This window comes from Chanos chanos, chromosome 13, assembly GCF_902362185.1.
Source record: "Chanos chanos chromosome 13, fChaCha1.1, whole genome shotgun sequence".
Classification (NCBI taxonomy): Eukaryota; Metazoa; Chordata; class Actinopteri; order Gonorynchiformes; family Chanidae; genus Chanos; species Chanos chanos.
Genome location: NC_044507.1, coordinates 4,051,729 through 4,067,459, shown reverse-complemented (window position 1 = coordinate 4,067,459; position 15,731 = coordinate 4,051,729). Strand labels below are relative to the sequence as shown.

At 43.2% G+C, this 15,731-nt stretch overlaps 2 protein-coding genes across 2 annotated transcripts; one reads left to right on the top strand and one right to left on the bottom strand.

The window, feature by feature from the left end:
* Positions 1-2,232: 2,232 nt before the first annotated feature.
* Positions 2,233-11,469, top strand: best1 (bestrophin 1). The gene is made up of 9 exons (XM_030790682.1): positions 2,233-2,393; positions 3,067-3,161; positions 3,975-4,208; positions 5,499-5,653; positions 6,264-6,341; positions 7,122-7,274; positions 7,554-7,634; positions 8,596-8,747; positions 10,389-11,469. Exons 1-9 carry the CDS (start codon positions 2,242-2,244, stop codon positions 11,467-11,469), a joined length of 2,181 nt encoding a protein of 726 aa, XP_030646542.1. The 5' UTR covers positions 2,233-2,241.
* Positions 11,470-12,661: 1,192 nt separating this feature from the next.
* fth1b (ferritin, heavy polypeptide 1b) lies at positions 12,662-15,207 on the bottom strand. The gene is made up of 5 exons (XM_030789996.1): positions 14,968-15,207; positions 14,439-14,544; positions 14,005-14,151; positions 13,291-13,416; positions 12,662-13,150 (listed from the first exon to the last, which is right to left on the bottom strand). Exons 2-5 carry the CDS (start codon positions 14,538-14,540, stop codon positions 12,992-12,994), a joined length of 534 nt encoding a protein of 177 aa, XP_030645856.1. The 5' UTR covers positions 14,541-14,544; positions 14,968-15,207; the 3' UTR covers positions 12,662-12,991.
* Positions 15,208-15,731: the final 524 nt, after the last annotated feature.

Sequence of the window (15,731 nt, the reverse complement as noted above, 5' to 3'; positions counted from 1 at the left end):
CCTTCAGGCACACACAATAATATATCCTCTGGTTTCAGTCAGGGCCTCCATGTCCAAGGGTTTATGCCTCTCAGGTTCTATCTGCCACAGCAGGTCAGTGTATCCAGTTCTTGGTTAGGTGGTAAGGTTTTCTGCCACAGACAAAATAATACAAACTTATTTGTATCATTATTATTATTATTATTATTATTATTATTATCATTATTATTATTAGTAGTAGTAGTAGTAGTATTAGGATGATTATTATTATCTGTTTTCTCATTGGCTTTCCTCCATACCTCATCAGCAAGAAAAATATAACTGCATGTGACAATTTTTTTTTTTAAATAATTTTTTATACAACGTGTATTCATCAAAATTGAAGACGTTTTGTCTTATCTTTCTTTCCATAAGGGCAGTGGCCACAATGAATTGCCGGACCATTTCATCGCTCTCTCTCTCTCTTTCTCTCTCCCCTTCTGTGTGCCTGGTGATGGTAGGGTCTTGGGGGCTTTGATTGTAACATTTCATAAGATTAACGAAAGAACTCTCTCTGTATTATGCCTGTCAGTATCTGTATATGCCTTTAAAAGATTTCACCACAGAACAAGATAACGCCACCTTAGAGCTGGACGACAATGGGAACAGCTTTTTCCAAAGAATGCGTTGTTTTATGTTTACTGGGACACTCTACGGGACAAAGACGTTCTTTCTTTTTAGCAAATTAAGCTTAAAATCAAAATACTCAAGCTATTACTGTATCGTTCTCCTCCAGGTCTGAAAAGTGTCTGTATTTCGTCTACCTACATTTTTCCTGCATAACCTAACAGGTGCAGCCGCCCAAATAAAATGAAACTTCTCAACCTGAGAATCAAGTTGAGATCAATTCATCACTTAGACCGTTGCCATGTCTTTGTGAAAAAAAGTAAAATAAAACAAAATAAATTGATAAATAAAAAATGCTCTTCGCGATCAGGTCATAGTCAAAAGTTGTTGTTTTTTTCACTTACCATTTGATAAAGTGCATAGGAACTGCTGGTAAACTCCGCTCAGAGATGCTCTGAAATGTTATGAATCAGCGCATTTTACAGTTTAGAACTCCGCGAGGGATTACTACAGCAGCAGGCAAAGTGCTTTGAAGATTTATGGTCAAGGTCGGGAAGCTAGCAGCTCGACTGAAGTTCGATCTTACCTCTTCGGTCAGCCGTGGGTTAATAACTAACATTTTAATTTCAACCGTTACGCATTCTCTCCACCGGAGGCGCTCTAGTTGCTTCGCTTGAGTATCACACATGGCTTCATTTAGGCCAATTTCGTGATTGCTGACTTTGATTCATTATGAATGTGGAAGTCAAACCTTAAATATGTTAAACCCGAGAAGAAACATTGTTTGCCATTACATAACATTATTTATGGCACGGTACCCAGTTCTGGATTGGATATGTTTTGCTATTGCCATTTAAATTGTGTGGAGCAAGATTTGTGCAGATTAGTTTGGTACCCGTGCTTCACAATGCACCTTTGTTGTTGAGAGAGATTAACACATCAAGTGACCGGAGGTGTGGGCGTTCGTACCACTCCTTCCTTCTTGTCTTGTTCTTCTCCATCCCTCGTTCAAATGCTTCCACTGGTTGCCACCACTCACGTCTGAAGACACAGTGAGTAATGCAGTTCAGACTTCCTTCTGTTAGTGGTCCAGGGTCAGAAGACTGTGTTAGAGTAGAGGGTGACCTGGTACTGGTGAATTTTAGCAGTTGTTGGCATAAATGGTCTGTTTACTTCGTAATTGTTATTATGGCATTAGCGTTGTGAAGTTGTGTTTTACCAGCAGTAACTTGTGTTTTCTCTCTCTCTCTCTCTCTCTCTCTCTCTCTCTCTCTCTCTCTCTCTCTCTCTCTCTCTCTCTCTCTCTTTTTTTTTTTTTTTACTGTTGGTAGTGACAGGTGTCCTTGTTAAAAGCCAGATGTGAATATACGTAGAGATTTTCTACAGTTCTCAATAAAACAGGAAGTGTGTTATCTACACTTTTTCTCTCAGAGTTGTGCCTCCAACATGTGACTGAATGTGTATTGGTGCATGAATGGATGTGTGAATGCGTCTATGTGTCTAACTGTGTCATATCTCTTATTCAGCATTATTATTTGTAAAAAAAAACAAAAAAGCAAAAACGTCTTACAGACTGGTCTTAACTTAAGTAGCAACAGTAGGGCTCTCACAGGTTAAGCATTTGCAGTTAGACCTCCCGGCCTGCAGGGGGCAGCTATGACAGTGACATACTCACGTAGGGTGGCGGATGCACGCCTTGGGACTTTTTCTCATCTGCTGTTACGATGGAAAGGGAGCATCTATAAACTGCTGTACAAAGAACTGCTCATCTTCACTGTGCTCTACTACAGTCTCAGTGTTATATACAGGTAAACAAACACACACACACATACATACACATACACACACACACACACATACACACACACACACACACACACACACACACACACACACACACACACGCATACACACATGCACTCAAACATGCACACACAAACATACACATACACACACACACATACAAACACACATATACACGCACGCACGTACGCACACACACAAACATACACACACGCACGCGCACACACGCACACACACACATACATGCAGGCAAACACACACATATAAATACACATGCCACGGAAATAAATGCCTCTAATTTCTAAAACATTTTGTCTAACAAGTTTGAGTGATCAGTCATGACCTAGTAGTCTAATCTTCCTTTTCCCAAAGTCCTGTCTTCCTAGAGCACATATGTGACAGGGTCTGAGTCACACAGGAGAAGAGTATTCTTACAGACATATCTTTGGTGTGCAGGTTGCCTTGGAATGTGTTCAACTTATTGGATGGCCTTGTCACAAAACCTAATGTCAGTTATCAAACAGCTGCTTCAAACTGCTACGATAATATACAATACCGCAGCCATCTTTGACCAGGACGGTAGAGATGTGGTGTTAAGTTTAAGTAGGGATGCAGCACAGTGGACAGACAGGTTGTTAGGCTGTTAGATGATTGACAGGTGAATGTTTGAACGTACAGATATCTTCTGAATGAAGAACAGAAGAGGCTCTTTGAAAAACTCTCTCTCTACTGTGACCGCTACGCTGAGCTGATTCCTGTCTCGTTTGTGCTGGGTGAGCATTGCTTTGTCTTCTGCTTGTGAACGATTGGTATTAAAGATGACTGACTGACCAGATGACCCATCGGTTCATTGGTTGACTGAACTGAACTGAACTGAGCTGAAATATTTTGTGTGAAGTGATAGTGACAGTGATAAGAAAAGTGCACCGGTAACTGGTTGATTTGAGCTGGGACTGTACTACACCTAGTACACTTGTACTACACTTAGCCCGACAGTTGTTCCAGAGACATGTGGTCTCTGACCTTGGCAGTGATAACTATAAGTCACCACGGACAAGGGCTGACTGGAAATAAATAAATATAGAGTATCACTGACCATTTCTCCTGTCCCTCAAAACCTCTCATTCTCCAAAGCCCTACTGTGTCTGTCCTGTATATGTCTTTCTCCGGAACACTCCCTGGTGTCTCTGTAATGGTGTGTATGACAGTAGAATGTTGTCTCATTGGCAGCTAATGACTAACTCTCTTATGGAGTTTAAATCTCAAATGTTACACATCAACTACGGTGCTAAGAACTATCAGAGGGCAAAGTACACAGCAGGAGGCATGAGAGAGAGAGAGAGAGAGATAGAGAGAGAGATTTAATTTCCTTACGTTTGTCTGTTGCCAGGTGTATTTAACTTGTCCTCCACATGACCTTTGGATGCATACAATGTGTCACTAACATAGAAGTACTAGCTAATAAATGTGTGTGTGTGTGTTTGTGATCTTGTGTGTGTGTGTGCTATTATGTGTGTGTGTGTGTGTGTGTGTGTGTGTGTGTGTGCGCGCGTCTGTGTACATCTGTGTGTCTGTGTGTGTGGCAGGTTTCTATGTGACCCTGGTAGTGTCCCGTTGGTGGGGGCAGTTTGAGAGTGTCCCCTGGCCTGACCGTTTGAGTTCTCTGGTCGGGGGACACGTGCGTGGGGCGGACGAGACCGGACGCCTGATTCGCCGAAGTCTGGTGCGATATGCCAACCTGTCTGGCGTGCTGATCTACCGATCTGTCAGCACTGCCGTCTATAAGAGGTTCCCTACCATGGAACATCTTGTCCATGCCGGTATGAAACAGTTACATCCATCCGTCTCTTTCTCTCTCTCATAGCTAGCATTTAACCACACCTATTACCCACTGTGACAGCTGGCTGTATAGGCACACCGGTGACTATATTTGAAGTCGTATGTTGAGATTGCCACTAACTGTGTCTTTGATATAACTCTGTCTTGTCTAGGTCTTTCCTAGAGTTAATTAAAGTCGATTTCATAACTGTCCATCAGATACATATTGGCCCAATTCTGGATGTCTAAACAGGTCTCTTTTCTTTGTGTGTGTGTGTGTGTGCACTGTTCTAAATATGGACTGCAATAGGTGAACTTAAATCGGAAATAAACTCCAGTTAAGACCTCTTAGACCAATTCAATTTCTAATCTAAGAAGATTGCAGAGAAAGGGAAAGAGGAAGGAAGGCGAGGAGTGGATACTTTAGGTCTCAGAGCGCTGGAACTGGGCCACAAAGTATCCCAATCCCAGCACAGTGACAGAATGGAACACTCCAGAGAAACTATGTAACGCAGGAAGTGATTTGGGCCGAATACTGTGTTCTAGAACAGTGATTAGAGTGCCCCTGAAATTCCACACGCGTCTCCACGGTAACCTGCAGTGCCTGGTATTCAGTGATGCAACAACAAGGATTTGTAATCAGGTTTTTCAAGAACTATTGTTGCTTTCCCTAAAGATATATAAATATCGTCAAGACATCGAGCTCTCTACCAAGGCTTACTGACAGAGAAAAAGAGATCCGTTTACCTAAAACTTGTCTCTGAGAAATACTGCCAATTATGAACTAACAGTTCAGATAATTTAATAACTGATATGACTTGAACAATATAAGTAAAAACAAAACAGAAAAAAACAGATTAGTTGATGTAAATTCTGTCAAGATGAATAGCGTGGGTTGTCAGCTGAGGTTCTTTATTTGTGTATTATTCACCATTTTTACTTCTACCGCATTCTTTTCTCCTGTGCTCCTTATCTCTCTGCTCTCATCTTTATCTCAAATCCCCCTCCTTCCTTACCCATCCATTTTCTCTTTTCTGTGCTCTATCTCTCTTTCCTCTCATCCATTCATCACCTCCCTGCTATTCCCTCTCTACCCTTTTTTATTCCTCCCATCTTTTACCTCATCCCTTCTTTTCTTCTTTTCCCCTCGACGTCCATCCGACGTTACTTTCATTCCCCGCTCCTCATCCTTTTCCTCTATCCTCTCCTCCTTCATACCTCCCACCCTCTCCCTCCTTCTCCTCTCCTCTCTCCCTCTCCTGCGTCTCTCTCTTCATCCCTCTCTCTGGCAGGGCTGATGACATCAGAGGAGTTGAGACAGTTGGAGGAGTTGCCTTCTCCCCATAATAAGTTCTGGGTTCCGTGTATGTGGTTCGTCAGCCTGGCTCTGAGAGCCAGAGCAGAGGGACGAATCAACAACGATGTGGCTCTGACCGCCATCTTTAATGTAAGTCTCAGTCGCGCCTCTGTTTGTGTGGATGCATATGAGAGCAGCCTGAAAAGAACACTGTGTACGTGTATTTGTGTATACTCCTGTCAAGACAACAGAAAAATTGTAAAAAAAAAAATTATACACAAAATTAAAAAAAACAAACAAACTGAAAATTAAAAGCAAACCAGTGTCTCACAGTACAGACTAATATTCCACATCCAGCAGGTATAGTTTAAATGTGACCAGAGGGCTGAGGGAAGACATCTGGATGGAAACACTAAAAAATAGTGCAAATAGTGCTTCTCTGTTCTTATGCTGGTTGATGATGTGACATAGCTCTCAGTGTGTAAGCACGCAGTGACTAGTCTCACATGTGTGAGAGAAACGACCACTTAGACATTATACCCGAGGTCCAGCTGGAGAAGAACCTAAGAAAGAAGACAGAGGCCAATATTGGGAGCTGTGTTAAATGAAATCTGTTCTGAAACGATTGACGTTGAGACTTAAGGCGTGTTAAATGATTCCAGTGGGACTTCCCTAAAGGCAAGCTCTTAAGCCTGAGGCTGTGTGTGAAATGGGTCAAAGTGTGAAATGTAAAGCCTGTCCTGTTTCTATTCCTCTACAGGAGCTGAATACACTGCGCTCCCAATGTATGAAGCTCTACAGTTATGACTGGATCAGTCTCCCTCTGGTGTACACTCAGGTCCAGTTTATCAGTACTGCGCCTCTTTCTTCTACCATTGGCACCTGCCACAGGGTCAACAGAAACTGTAGCCACAGTTAGATAGTTGTCCTAGTGCTTATATTAATATGGTTAACAGTGGTGACTGTATACATTGTAACATTAATGGTGAAACAACAACCGTTTTTTAATAATATTACATACTTTAATTATTTCTATAGTTATAGATAATTAAAGTATGCAGTTATTTCCATAGGATATTTATATAGTAAACCATAATGCCATAGGAGCAACTCAAAGTACTTTGCATGCCTTTCCAGTTTATTTTAAAAATAGAAATAAATTAGTTTTTTTTATATATGCGTAGTTTTATTTATCCCTAGCCAGCCACCCAGACAGACAGACAGACAGACAGATAAGATAGATAGATAGATAGATAGATAGAGAGATAGACAGATAGATAGACCGATAGATAGATAGATAGATAGATAGATAGATAGATAGATAGATAGATAGACAGACAGACAGACAGACAGACAGACAGACAGATAGACGGATGGACGGACGGACGGACAGATAGACAGACAGACAGACAGAAAGACAGATAGATAGATAGATAGATAGATAGATAGATAGATAGATAGATAGATAGATAGATAGATGGATGGATGGATGGATGGATGGATGGATGGATAGACAGACAGACAGACAGACAGACAGATAGATAGATAGATAGATAGATAGATAGATAGATAGATAGATAGACAGATAGATAAACGGATTGTCTTTGCTCTCCTACAGGTGGTGACTGTGGCTGTCTATAGTTTCTTCCTGGCTTGTTTGATTGGCCGACAGTTCCTGGAGCCCAGTCAGGGTTACCCTGGTCATGATATTGATTTCTACCTGCCAGTCTTCACTCTGCTACAATTCTTCTTTTACGTGGGATGGCTGAAGGTGACTCTCTCTCTCTCTCTCTCTCTCTCTCTCTCTCCCTGTCTTTCTCTGTATGTATGTGTGTGTGTGTGTGTTTACTTGTGCTTAAAAATGTGCTGTAATGTAAATTTGACTTTAAGATCACATTTGCTGTTTTCTTTCAGAATTTCTGGGTTTACAGCAGTTGTGTGTGAGACAGCTGTGTGTGAGACAGTTGTGTGTGAGACAGCTGTGTGTGAGTGTGTTTTGCGTTTCAGACTGTGTGGGTTTTTGATGATGACTGTGGTGGTACGTTTTCAGGTGGCAGAACAGCTCATTAACCCGTTTGGTGAGGACGATGATGACTTTGAAACCAACTGGATTGTGGATCGTAATTTACAGGTATGTGACTTAATACATGCTCTGACTTCATCCATACATCATAAATTTATCTGTACCAATCTCCGCTCTGTGTTAAGGCGACTGTAAAATGAAACCCAGTGATTTCAGGAAAACCCTTTATAAATGTTTAATAATACAGCTATTACATCATCATACCTGTACATTATAGGCTGTACGTTCGTTGGTAGATCATTTTTAATAGGAATGTTAATATTAAACGTGTTAACGTCTGTGTTTAAAATAAACTCCAAAACGTCATTATTGAGTTGTGTTTTGAAATAACCCAGCTGGCGATGCATGTTAGGATTTTTATTACATAAAGATGTAAAAGACTAGACTTTTGTAATAAATGACAGCATGCTTTGATAAACGTGTGCGCGGTGCACCCTCCCGTAACTGTCAGCGCAGAGCTAACCGCGGCTAACCGCGGTCAGATAGCGAAGGTGAAACATTAGCTTGTGCTTTAGACGACAATGAAAACGGCCAGACTGACAAACGGGAAAAAAAAAAAAACCTTCCACCCGCCTCTCTGGATAAAACCGAGAGCGGTTACTTCTGTTTTCAGGCCAAATGTATCACTTACTGCAGGTTTTATGGTCCATGAATGCACAAAACATTCAGTTTATTACAGTATATATAACATGTTGGTCAGGTATCTCTGTTGACAGTGGATGAGATGTCTATATGAGAGAGTGAAATGGGTTTATTACTGTCTGACAGTATTGATATTACAGTATATATAACATGTTGGTCAGTTGTCTCTGTTGACAGTGGATGAGATGTCTATATGAGAGAGTGAAATGGGTTTATTACTGTCTGACAGTATTGATATTACAGTATATATAACATGTTGGTCAGGTGTCTCTGTTGACAGTGGATGAGATGTCTATATGAGAGAGTGAAATGGGTTTATTACTGTCTGACAGTATTGATATTACAGTATATATAACATGTTGGTCAGGTGTCTCTGTTGTCAGTGGATGAGATGTTTGACTCGGTGCCTCTTGTGGAGAGGGACAAATACTGGAACGAATCAGAACCTCAGCCTCCGTATACGGCAGCCAGCGCTGAACACCGCAAACCGTCTTTCATGGGCTCCGCCCTGGACATCAGGTAAGACACGCACACGCACACACACATAGACATACATATAAACACACACACACATACGCATACACATAGACATACATACAAACACACACACACACACATACACATAGACATACATACAAACACACACACACACACACACACACACATACACATAGACATACATACAAACAGACACGCACGCACACGCACACGCACACGCACACATAGACATACATACAAACACACACACACACGCATGCGCGCGCGCACACACACACACACTCACACATACACATAGACACACACACACACACACACACACACACTAACGTGCATGTATGCATGTATACATCAAGCACTTTTTTTGTGACTTTGTCTTTCTCTCTCTCTCACACATGCACACAAACACAAAGACCACACTCATATGTACTTTTATAAATGGATACAAACACCCTCCTTCTGTCTCACATGAAGTCAAATTCAGAGGGACCTCTACAGGCGGCAAATGCTTCGTGTATCTGTGTATATCTACACACACACACACACTCTCTCTCTCACGCACACACACAAACACACACTCTCTCTCTCACGCACACACACAAACACACACACTCTCTCTCTCATGCACACACACACACACACACACACACTCACTCTCTCTCTTTCACACACACACACACACACACACACAAAAACAAGGTAGTGTTTAGACTGAGTAGACTCTGGGTTTTATTTAGGATCTCATAAATGGTTTGGGTTTTCTCTCTTTATCAGTGTACAGAGTACAACACTTTACAGGACCAAGGATGAACCAGGCCTAGACTAGCAATTCTGTAAGAGCTTCAGCTCAATACAGTTGCTCAGTCATGATATAAACTCACTGGTCAGAGTTTAAGAGGCAACACATAAAGTGACAACAAGTCAAGTCAAGTCAAGTAGAGCTTTACTGTCATCTCAGCCATATACAGTACAGCCTACAGCAGAGAGGAAATGACGTCCACCAAATGATCCAACATAGACAGACAGCAGTACATACAGTCAGACATACAATAAATACCAAGACACCAAGACTACAGACAGTACAATACAATAAATATACGTAGTTACAAGAGGACTGTGCTAAGAAATGTGGAGAAACATTACACTAAGCACCCGGTGGGGGGGGTGGGGGTGGGGGACACACAGTGTGTTGAATATAAATAGATTTGACAGTGTAGAACTGTAAAACAGTAAAAACAGTGTAGAAATGGATGATGAGCATCTAGGCTGAGAGAGGAGTCTGTTCGTGTTTGTTAGATGTCATGGCTCGGTTTCCACATTCCTAGAGGCCAGTCGTGAGTTTAGTTTAGGAATCTGTGAGAGTTTGTGCTGTGTCAAGTTAATTAGAACTGTTTTTTCAGCTCATCGATGACGTGTTTCAAAGGGTGTGATCTCAAACCCTAATACGCCAAACATTGTCACAATGATGCCACATATTACCATTTCAAACATTTGAGTGTTCACTAGTATGAACACGATATTAAACCAGATAAACCCAAACAAATTTACAAACTGAGGATGCATAGTGAACTGCATAGTGAGCAGTTTCAGTTTCCTAGCACCTCATTAACCTCATCTCTCTCTCTCTCTCTCTCTCTCTCTCTCTCTCTCTCTCTCTGACAGTGTCCCTAAGGAAGAGATGGAGTTTCAGCAGCATAATCTAGAGCAGATTAAGGAGCACGAGGAGGCCAACCATTCTACTCCTTTACTGGGAAACCTCAGCCGTCTGCTGGGGGTTCAGTCGCCCAGTTTTCCCCGAAACACCCCCTCCTCCAGAGTTTCGCTGTTTCGCCGACGCCCCCGTGCTCCCCTCAGCCGATTCCCTCTCTACATCCACCACGAAGCCCCCTCCTCGATCTCTGGCCAGTCCAGGAGCGTTTCTCCTCCCGACCGCGACATGGCCGACTACGCCTTCTCCTCCGTCCCCCTGTACGAGCGGCCTGGTTTCTACAGCTGCCCTCAGACACCCATTCACTGCGTGCCTCCACCTCTCTCCTCACGGCCACGCCCGCCTCGCAGCTCCACCTCCCTTGCCCAGCCGCTGTTGGGTTCACAGCTACTCCCGCCCCCAGACACGCCCAGCCACGTCCCGCCTCCACCCTCCTCTGCGTTCCCGTGGTTAGGGGAGGATGGAGAGCATCCGTCAGGGCCAGCGTTCTCGTTCCCCGACCCCGCGCCCGAGCTCTGCCCGCTGCCGAAGCTACGACCCAACCAGGGCCTGCTGTCTCGTCGACCCCTGCCCCCACGCCTCTCTCTCGACACTTTTCCCACGGGGGAGGGGCAGCCAGGACCCCCCAGTGCCCGTGGGGTGGGCGGAGGGGGCGAGAGGGTGTTTTCTTTCACCCCTCCCTCTCGCACCCCCAGCCAGACCAACAACAACAGCTCCGGAAGCATCAACACTATGACCAGCAACAATAACATTAACACACTCTGTAACGGCATGGGTCCCGCAAACTACACCTCCAGTAACACCATACGGCCTGTCAACAACAACAGCAGCAGAAGCAGTAGTACCACAGCCCTGACCAACACAGCCAATCCAAGCACAGCCACTGCCATCAACACCCCGACAACAGCCAATCAGCATCAGCCCAACTCTCCGAAAGACTCTGGAATCTCATTGGCTGACGGAGACCTGCTGGGAGGGCTGGTGGTGCAGGGTGAAACAATGGGGAAAGCCAATGGGGTGAGGGAACAGGAGTGAGGGATGGACGTTTCGTCATGTCACAAACGACAAATACACCAGAGAGATCAATGTCTTTCTCAGACTCTTTATCGACGTAAGGATCGACAAATCAACACACAGATTACCGTAGATGATGCTTCCAGGAGTCTATCGATCTACTGAATGGTTTGGACTCTCAGAACCGACTCCCAAACGGCAGGACCTGACAGAAAAACTAAGGGGGGGGGGGCAGGTCAGTCGGGAGAAGAGACCGTTAATGGATTTGACTTAACGGAGACAAAGACAAGAGTCGTCAAAGAAACAAATGGTGCTTTATTTACTGAATAAACTTTGCTCCGTGTGAACCGGCAGACCAGGCGGGGTGACGGCCGAAAGCCGGCGTCTCCTCTCTACCTGAACGCCGAGATTCTCCATCTGCAGAGGAGGTCCTTCGGCCTCTCTGTCTCTCTCAATGCTCTCTGACAGATGAGCTGATGAGAAAAACAAAAAAAAAAAATGATGAAGCCTTTCTATTTCTCCCCTCTGTTGACAGCGAAATCAGTTCTGTTTTAGCTACAGTGTTTATTCCAGATGGAAATTTCCTCAGACCGTTTCTGATCCGCAGCTCCACAAAAAAAACCCTAATTCAGACTGTTTGTGATTAGCACACACCACATCCTGTACACGGCACAGGAACAAAAACACTGTAAACCAGGACTTTACTGGAATTAAAAGGATTTTGTACTAACTGGTGGTCATTGCACTGAATCATTTTATAAGAAGGGTTTCAACGAAAAGTCAGAGAAAAGTCATTATAATGAGGGAGGGGTTGTAGTGGGAACAGGAAAAGGTATTCGGTAAACAAATAACACACGTTTACCATGTAAACATGTGAACAGGCTTTGTGATCAGGAAAGCCAAATATGGACATCCTAGGACTAAATGACTGGCACTGCACATCAGATAAGCCCCCCCCCCCCCCCCCCCATCCATTTTTTGTTTCAAGTAATGAAAACATTTTAATTTCATTTTCATTCAAAATGAAATGTTTTTTTTTTAATATACTTTGAAAACATAGCATATATCTTTTCATGTTTAGTTGCTCAGTTTAAAAAAAAAAAAAAAAAAAAAGTGTTCAATTTGATAAACATAAACACAAAACACTGGCCATAAGTATTGATCTATAATTTAAAAAAAAGACACCAGAAAACATATCATTGGCTTTGTCAGTTTTTATTGAGATCAACTCATTTTTCCGACAGCATCCTGAGTGTATATAGTATTTCTAACGGCAGCCTTTCTCTGGATATAACGGATATAAGCGGATACTTATGGCTCTCAGCAGCTGACGAGTACACAGGAATAAAGTACTGGCAATGTTTTTTTTTTTTAAGTTGACATTATGGCTATTATGTGTTAAAACAATACATCCAATGACAGAAGTACTGCACTGGCTGACTTTAGACAGACTGAAGCTACTGTACATGCATAGGAGTGACAGGCAGATATAACATGGAAAGTTAGAGAGAGGGGGCGATGGCGGGGGGTGTAAATGTTCCCTTTAAGAGCTCTCCTTGCCCAGTGTGTGTTTGTCAAACAGGTACTCCGCCATGCCGTTTTGGGGGGCGCCCATGTGACGCAGGTTAGCCACCCAGTCACCCAGCTCCTTAATGGACTTGACCTGTTCGTCTAAGAAGTGTGTCTCTATGAAGTCACACATCTACAGGAGAGAGAGAGAGAGAGAGAAAACATTTATTATCGTCACGTCACAAATATGAGCTTCATATCCAGATGAAGGCAGCTGACCCAAAGAGAGTGGTAGTCATCATGTGTGCGTGGTAGAGAGAGTGTGAGACTCACGTGTGGGTCGTTGCGTTCGGAGGCGACTTTGTGTAAGTCCAACAGAGACTGGTTAACACTCTTCTCTAACTGCAGAGCACACTCAAGGGCCTCGACGCCACTCCCCCACTCATCACGATCTGGTTTCTGGAAGCACACACACACACGCACGCACACACACACACACACACACAGACCCCTAAGCACCAGTACCTGACTCACAGACACAACAGTACTAAACTAGAGTGATAGGCATAGAGGGGCAGGGCTCTGTTTTTAAGTCACTTCCCTCCGTGTGAGACTGATAAGAGAAGAAAACACGTTCTCTTGAACCAACCCCATGTCCCCGTGACTCATATTCCCAGTTCTCTTATCTGACTACACACTGGCGCTGGTACACAAGCCTCAGGGTTTAGGCCACATTCAGGCACTGAAGTGCCAGTGTGATCACAGACAGGCAGAACACACACCTATAAACGCCCACTGATCATACAGAAATAACTTCACAGTAGTAACAAACAACGTCCTACGTCTGTGTGTCGCTGCGCTCTGGTGCCAAACCGTTTTGACTGGTGTGTGTGAAACAAGTTAGCTTCTACAAAAAAAAAATAAAAAAGAAAAAAACAAACGAAAAAAAAAAAACACCATTCAAAGCCTTTTGCCCCAGAGTGAGGCGAGACACCCAAACTGATGCTGGTGTTGGGTTTTGCGTGGTGTGCGAGGTTGGTCTCGTACCCGAACGTCCTGAAGGAAGATCCTCCCCCCTCTCTTGTTCTGGAGACCCATGAGTTTCTCCGCATGTTCCCGTTCCTCGTGGGACTGGGCACGGAAGAACTTCGCAAAGTTTGGCAATGCTTTGTCATCCCTGTCAAAGTAGTACGCCTACACACGGACAGAGAGAGAGAGAGAGAGAGAGAGAGAGAGAGAGAGAGAGAGAGAGAGAGAAATAATAATACGTAATCAGTTGTTATTTGGCTGCACTTTGGACACTGTTCCCTGGTCTTAAGAGTTTGATTCATGGAGCAACATAATGAGAAAATCATAATGACACACATACTGTGATCACCATAGAAACTGATCACATCAGTTGTGATTACTTTGCTCTGAGACCACCTGACCGAACACCTGCGATGGGGATACCACTCGGGTAAATGGTAGAGGTCTCTTACCATCGACAGATAGACGTAGGATGCATACAGCTCCAGGTTTATCTGCCTGTTTATGGCCGCCTCGCAATCCTGGTGGAAATTCTGTCTCACCTGGGAGCTCATGGTTCTGTAACGTCAGAGCAGAAAAGATGGCGATGCAAACGTCTCTGTTAACGAACCAATGACACTAACCCAGCGGTTACTACTTTAGAATCCTCCTTATCCAATATATGATGCGAATGCTACCATTTGAATATTCATGTATTCGAGGTCAAATATGTGTCACATGCTAACGAATCGCTCATAGTTTTTCGTAATGTCTGGAGATAAAAAAAAAATAAATAAATAAGTTTTTTTTTTTTTTAAGTACGATACTCAATGACGCGGGCTGCCTGTAAACTGCAACATGCCTAACTAACAAATAGTTAATGGAGTCATTTAATCCTGGTGGCCTGCAAAACCCTCGCATGGCAAAAACCGATTATGCATTTCATCTATTTAGGTCAGAAGCAAATAATTTAAAATTCCAGCAATGCTAGCCTGTACTTACCGTGTAAAATGTCCTTTGTTAAGGTTGAAGAAATATCCCAAGCAGAAAGGTTAGTTGCGATTCATTAACGCCGTTAAAGAGTTTGTTTATATTTATCCCAGTTAGCTCAGTAACCACATGGAAAACACTTGGCCCGCTAAAATACGTTGATGAATACCGTAAAAGTTGTATGACCCTTTACATGGAAATGTAAACTGGCATTGGAACTAGGACGATTTGTGAGAGAAGAGGAAACTCTCCGTGAAGACTACAGTGATATTGTAGATAAGTAACGTTTTATATAAACACAGCGCGGAGGGAGCACGTTTCTACGCCTGCGCCTAAATGCTTCAGATGAACTTCAGATACGTCAACAGCACCGTTCCACATCATCTTTCAAAATAAAGCCCTCCCTTTCCCCTTGTTTCCGCCTTACTTAACTGGCATACCTCGAGGTTGCACGCCAAACATCGAATCATTGATTCACCTAGTTTTGCATGAGGGTAATAGACTAAAACCATATGCTGTATGAATTTAAGTGAACAGTAAGCAGCTGAAAAGTCGGTATACCTCTTCAATGCCCATATGCGTGGATATATCCTGTTCATAGATTTGAAGCTGTATAGGGAGAATATGCATAAATATAAAGCTTTTACATATTTGCCATTCTTAGACCAGAGGTGCAGATGTGGCGCACCAAATTTTAGATGCATTTCCTACCGTATAAAATGTTCCAGTGAAAGCCTCTCGCACAAGGAACGATGAATGGAGATCACAAACGAAAA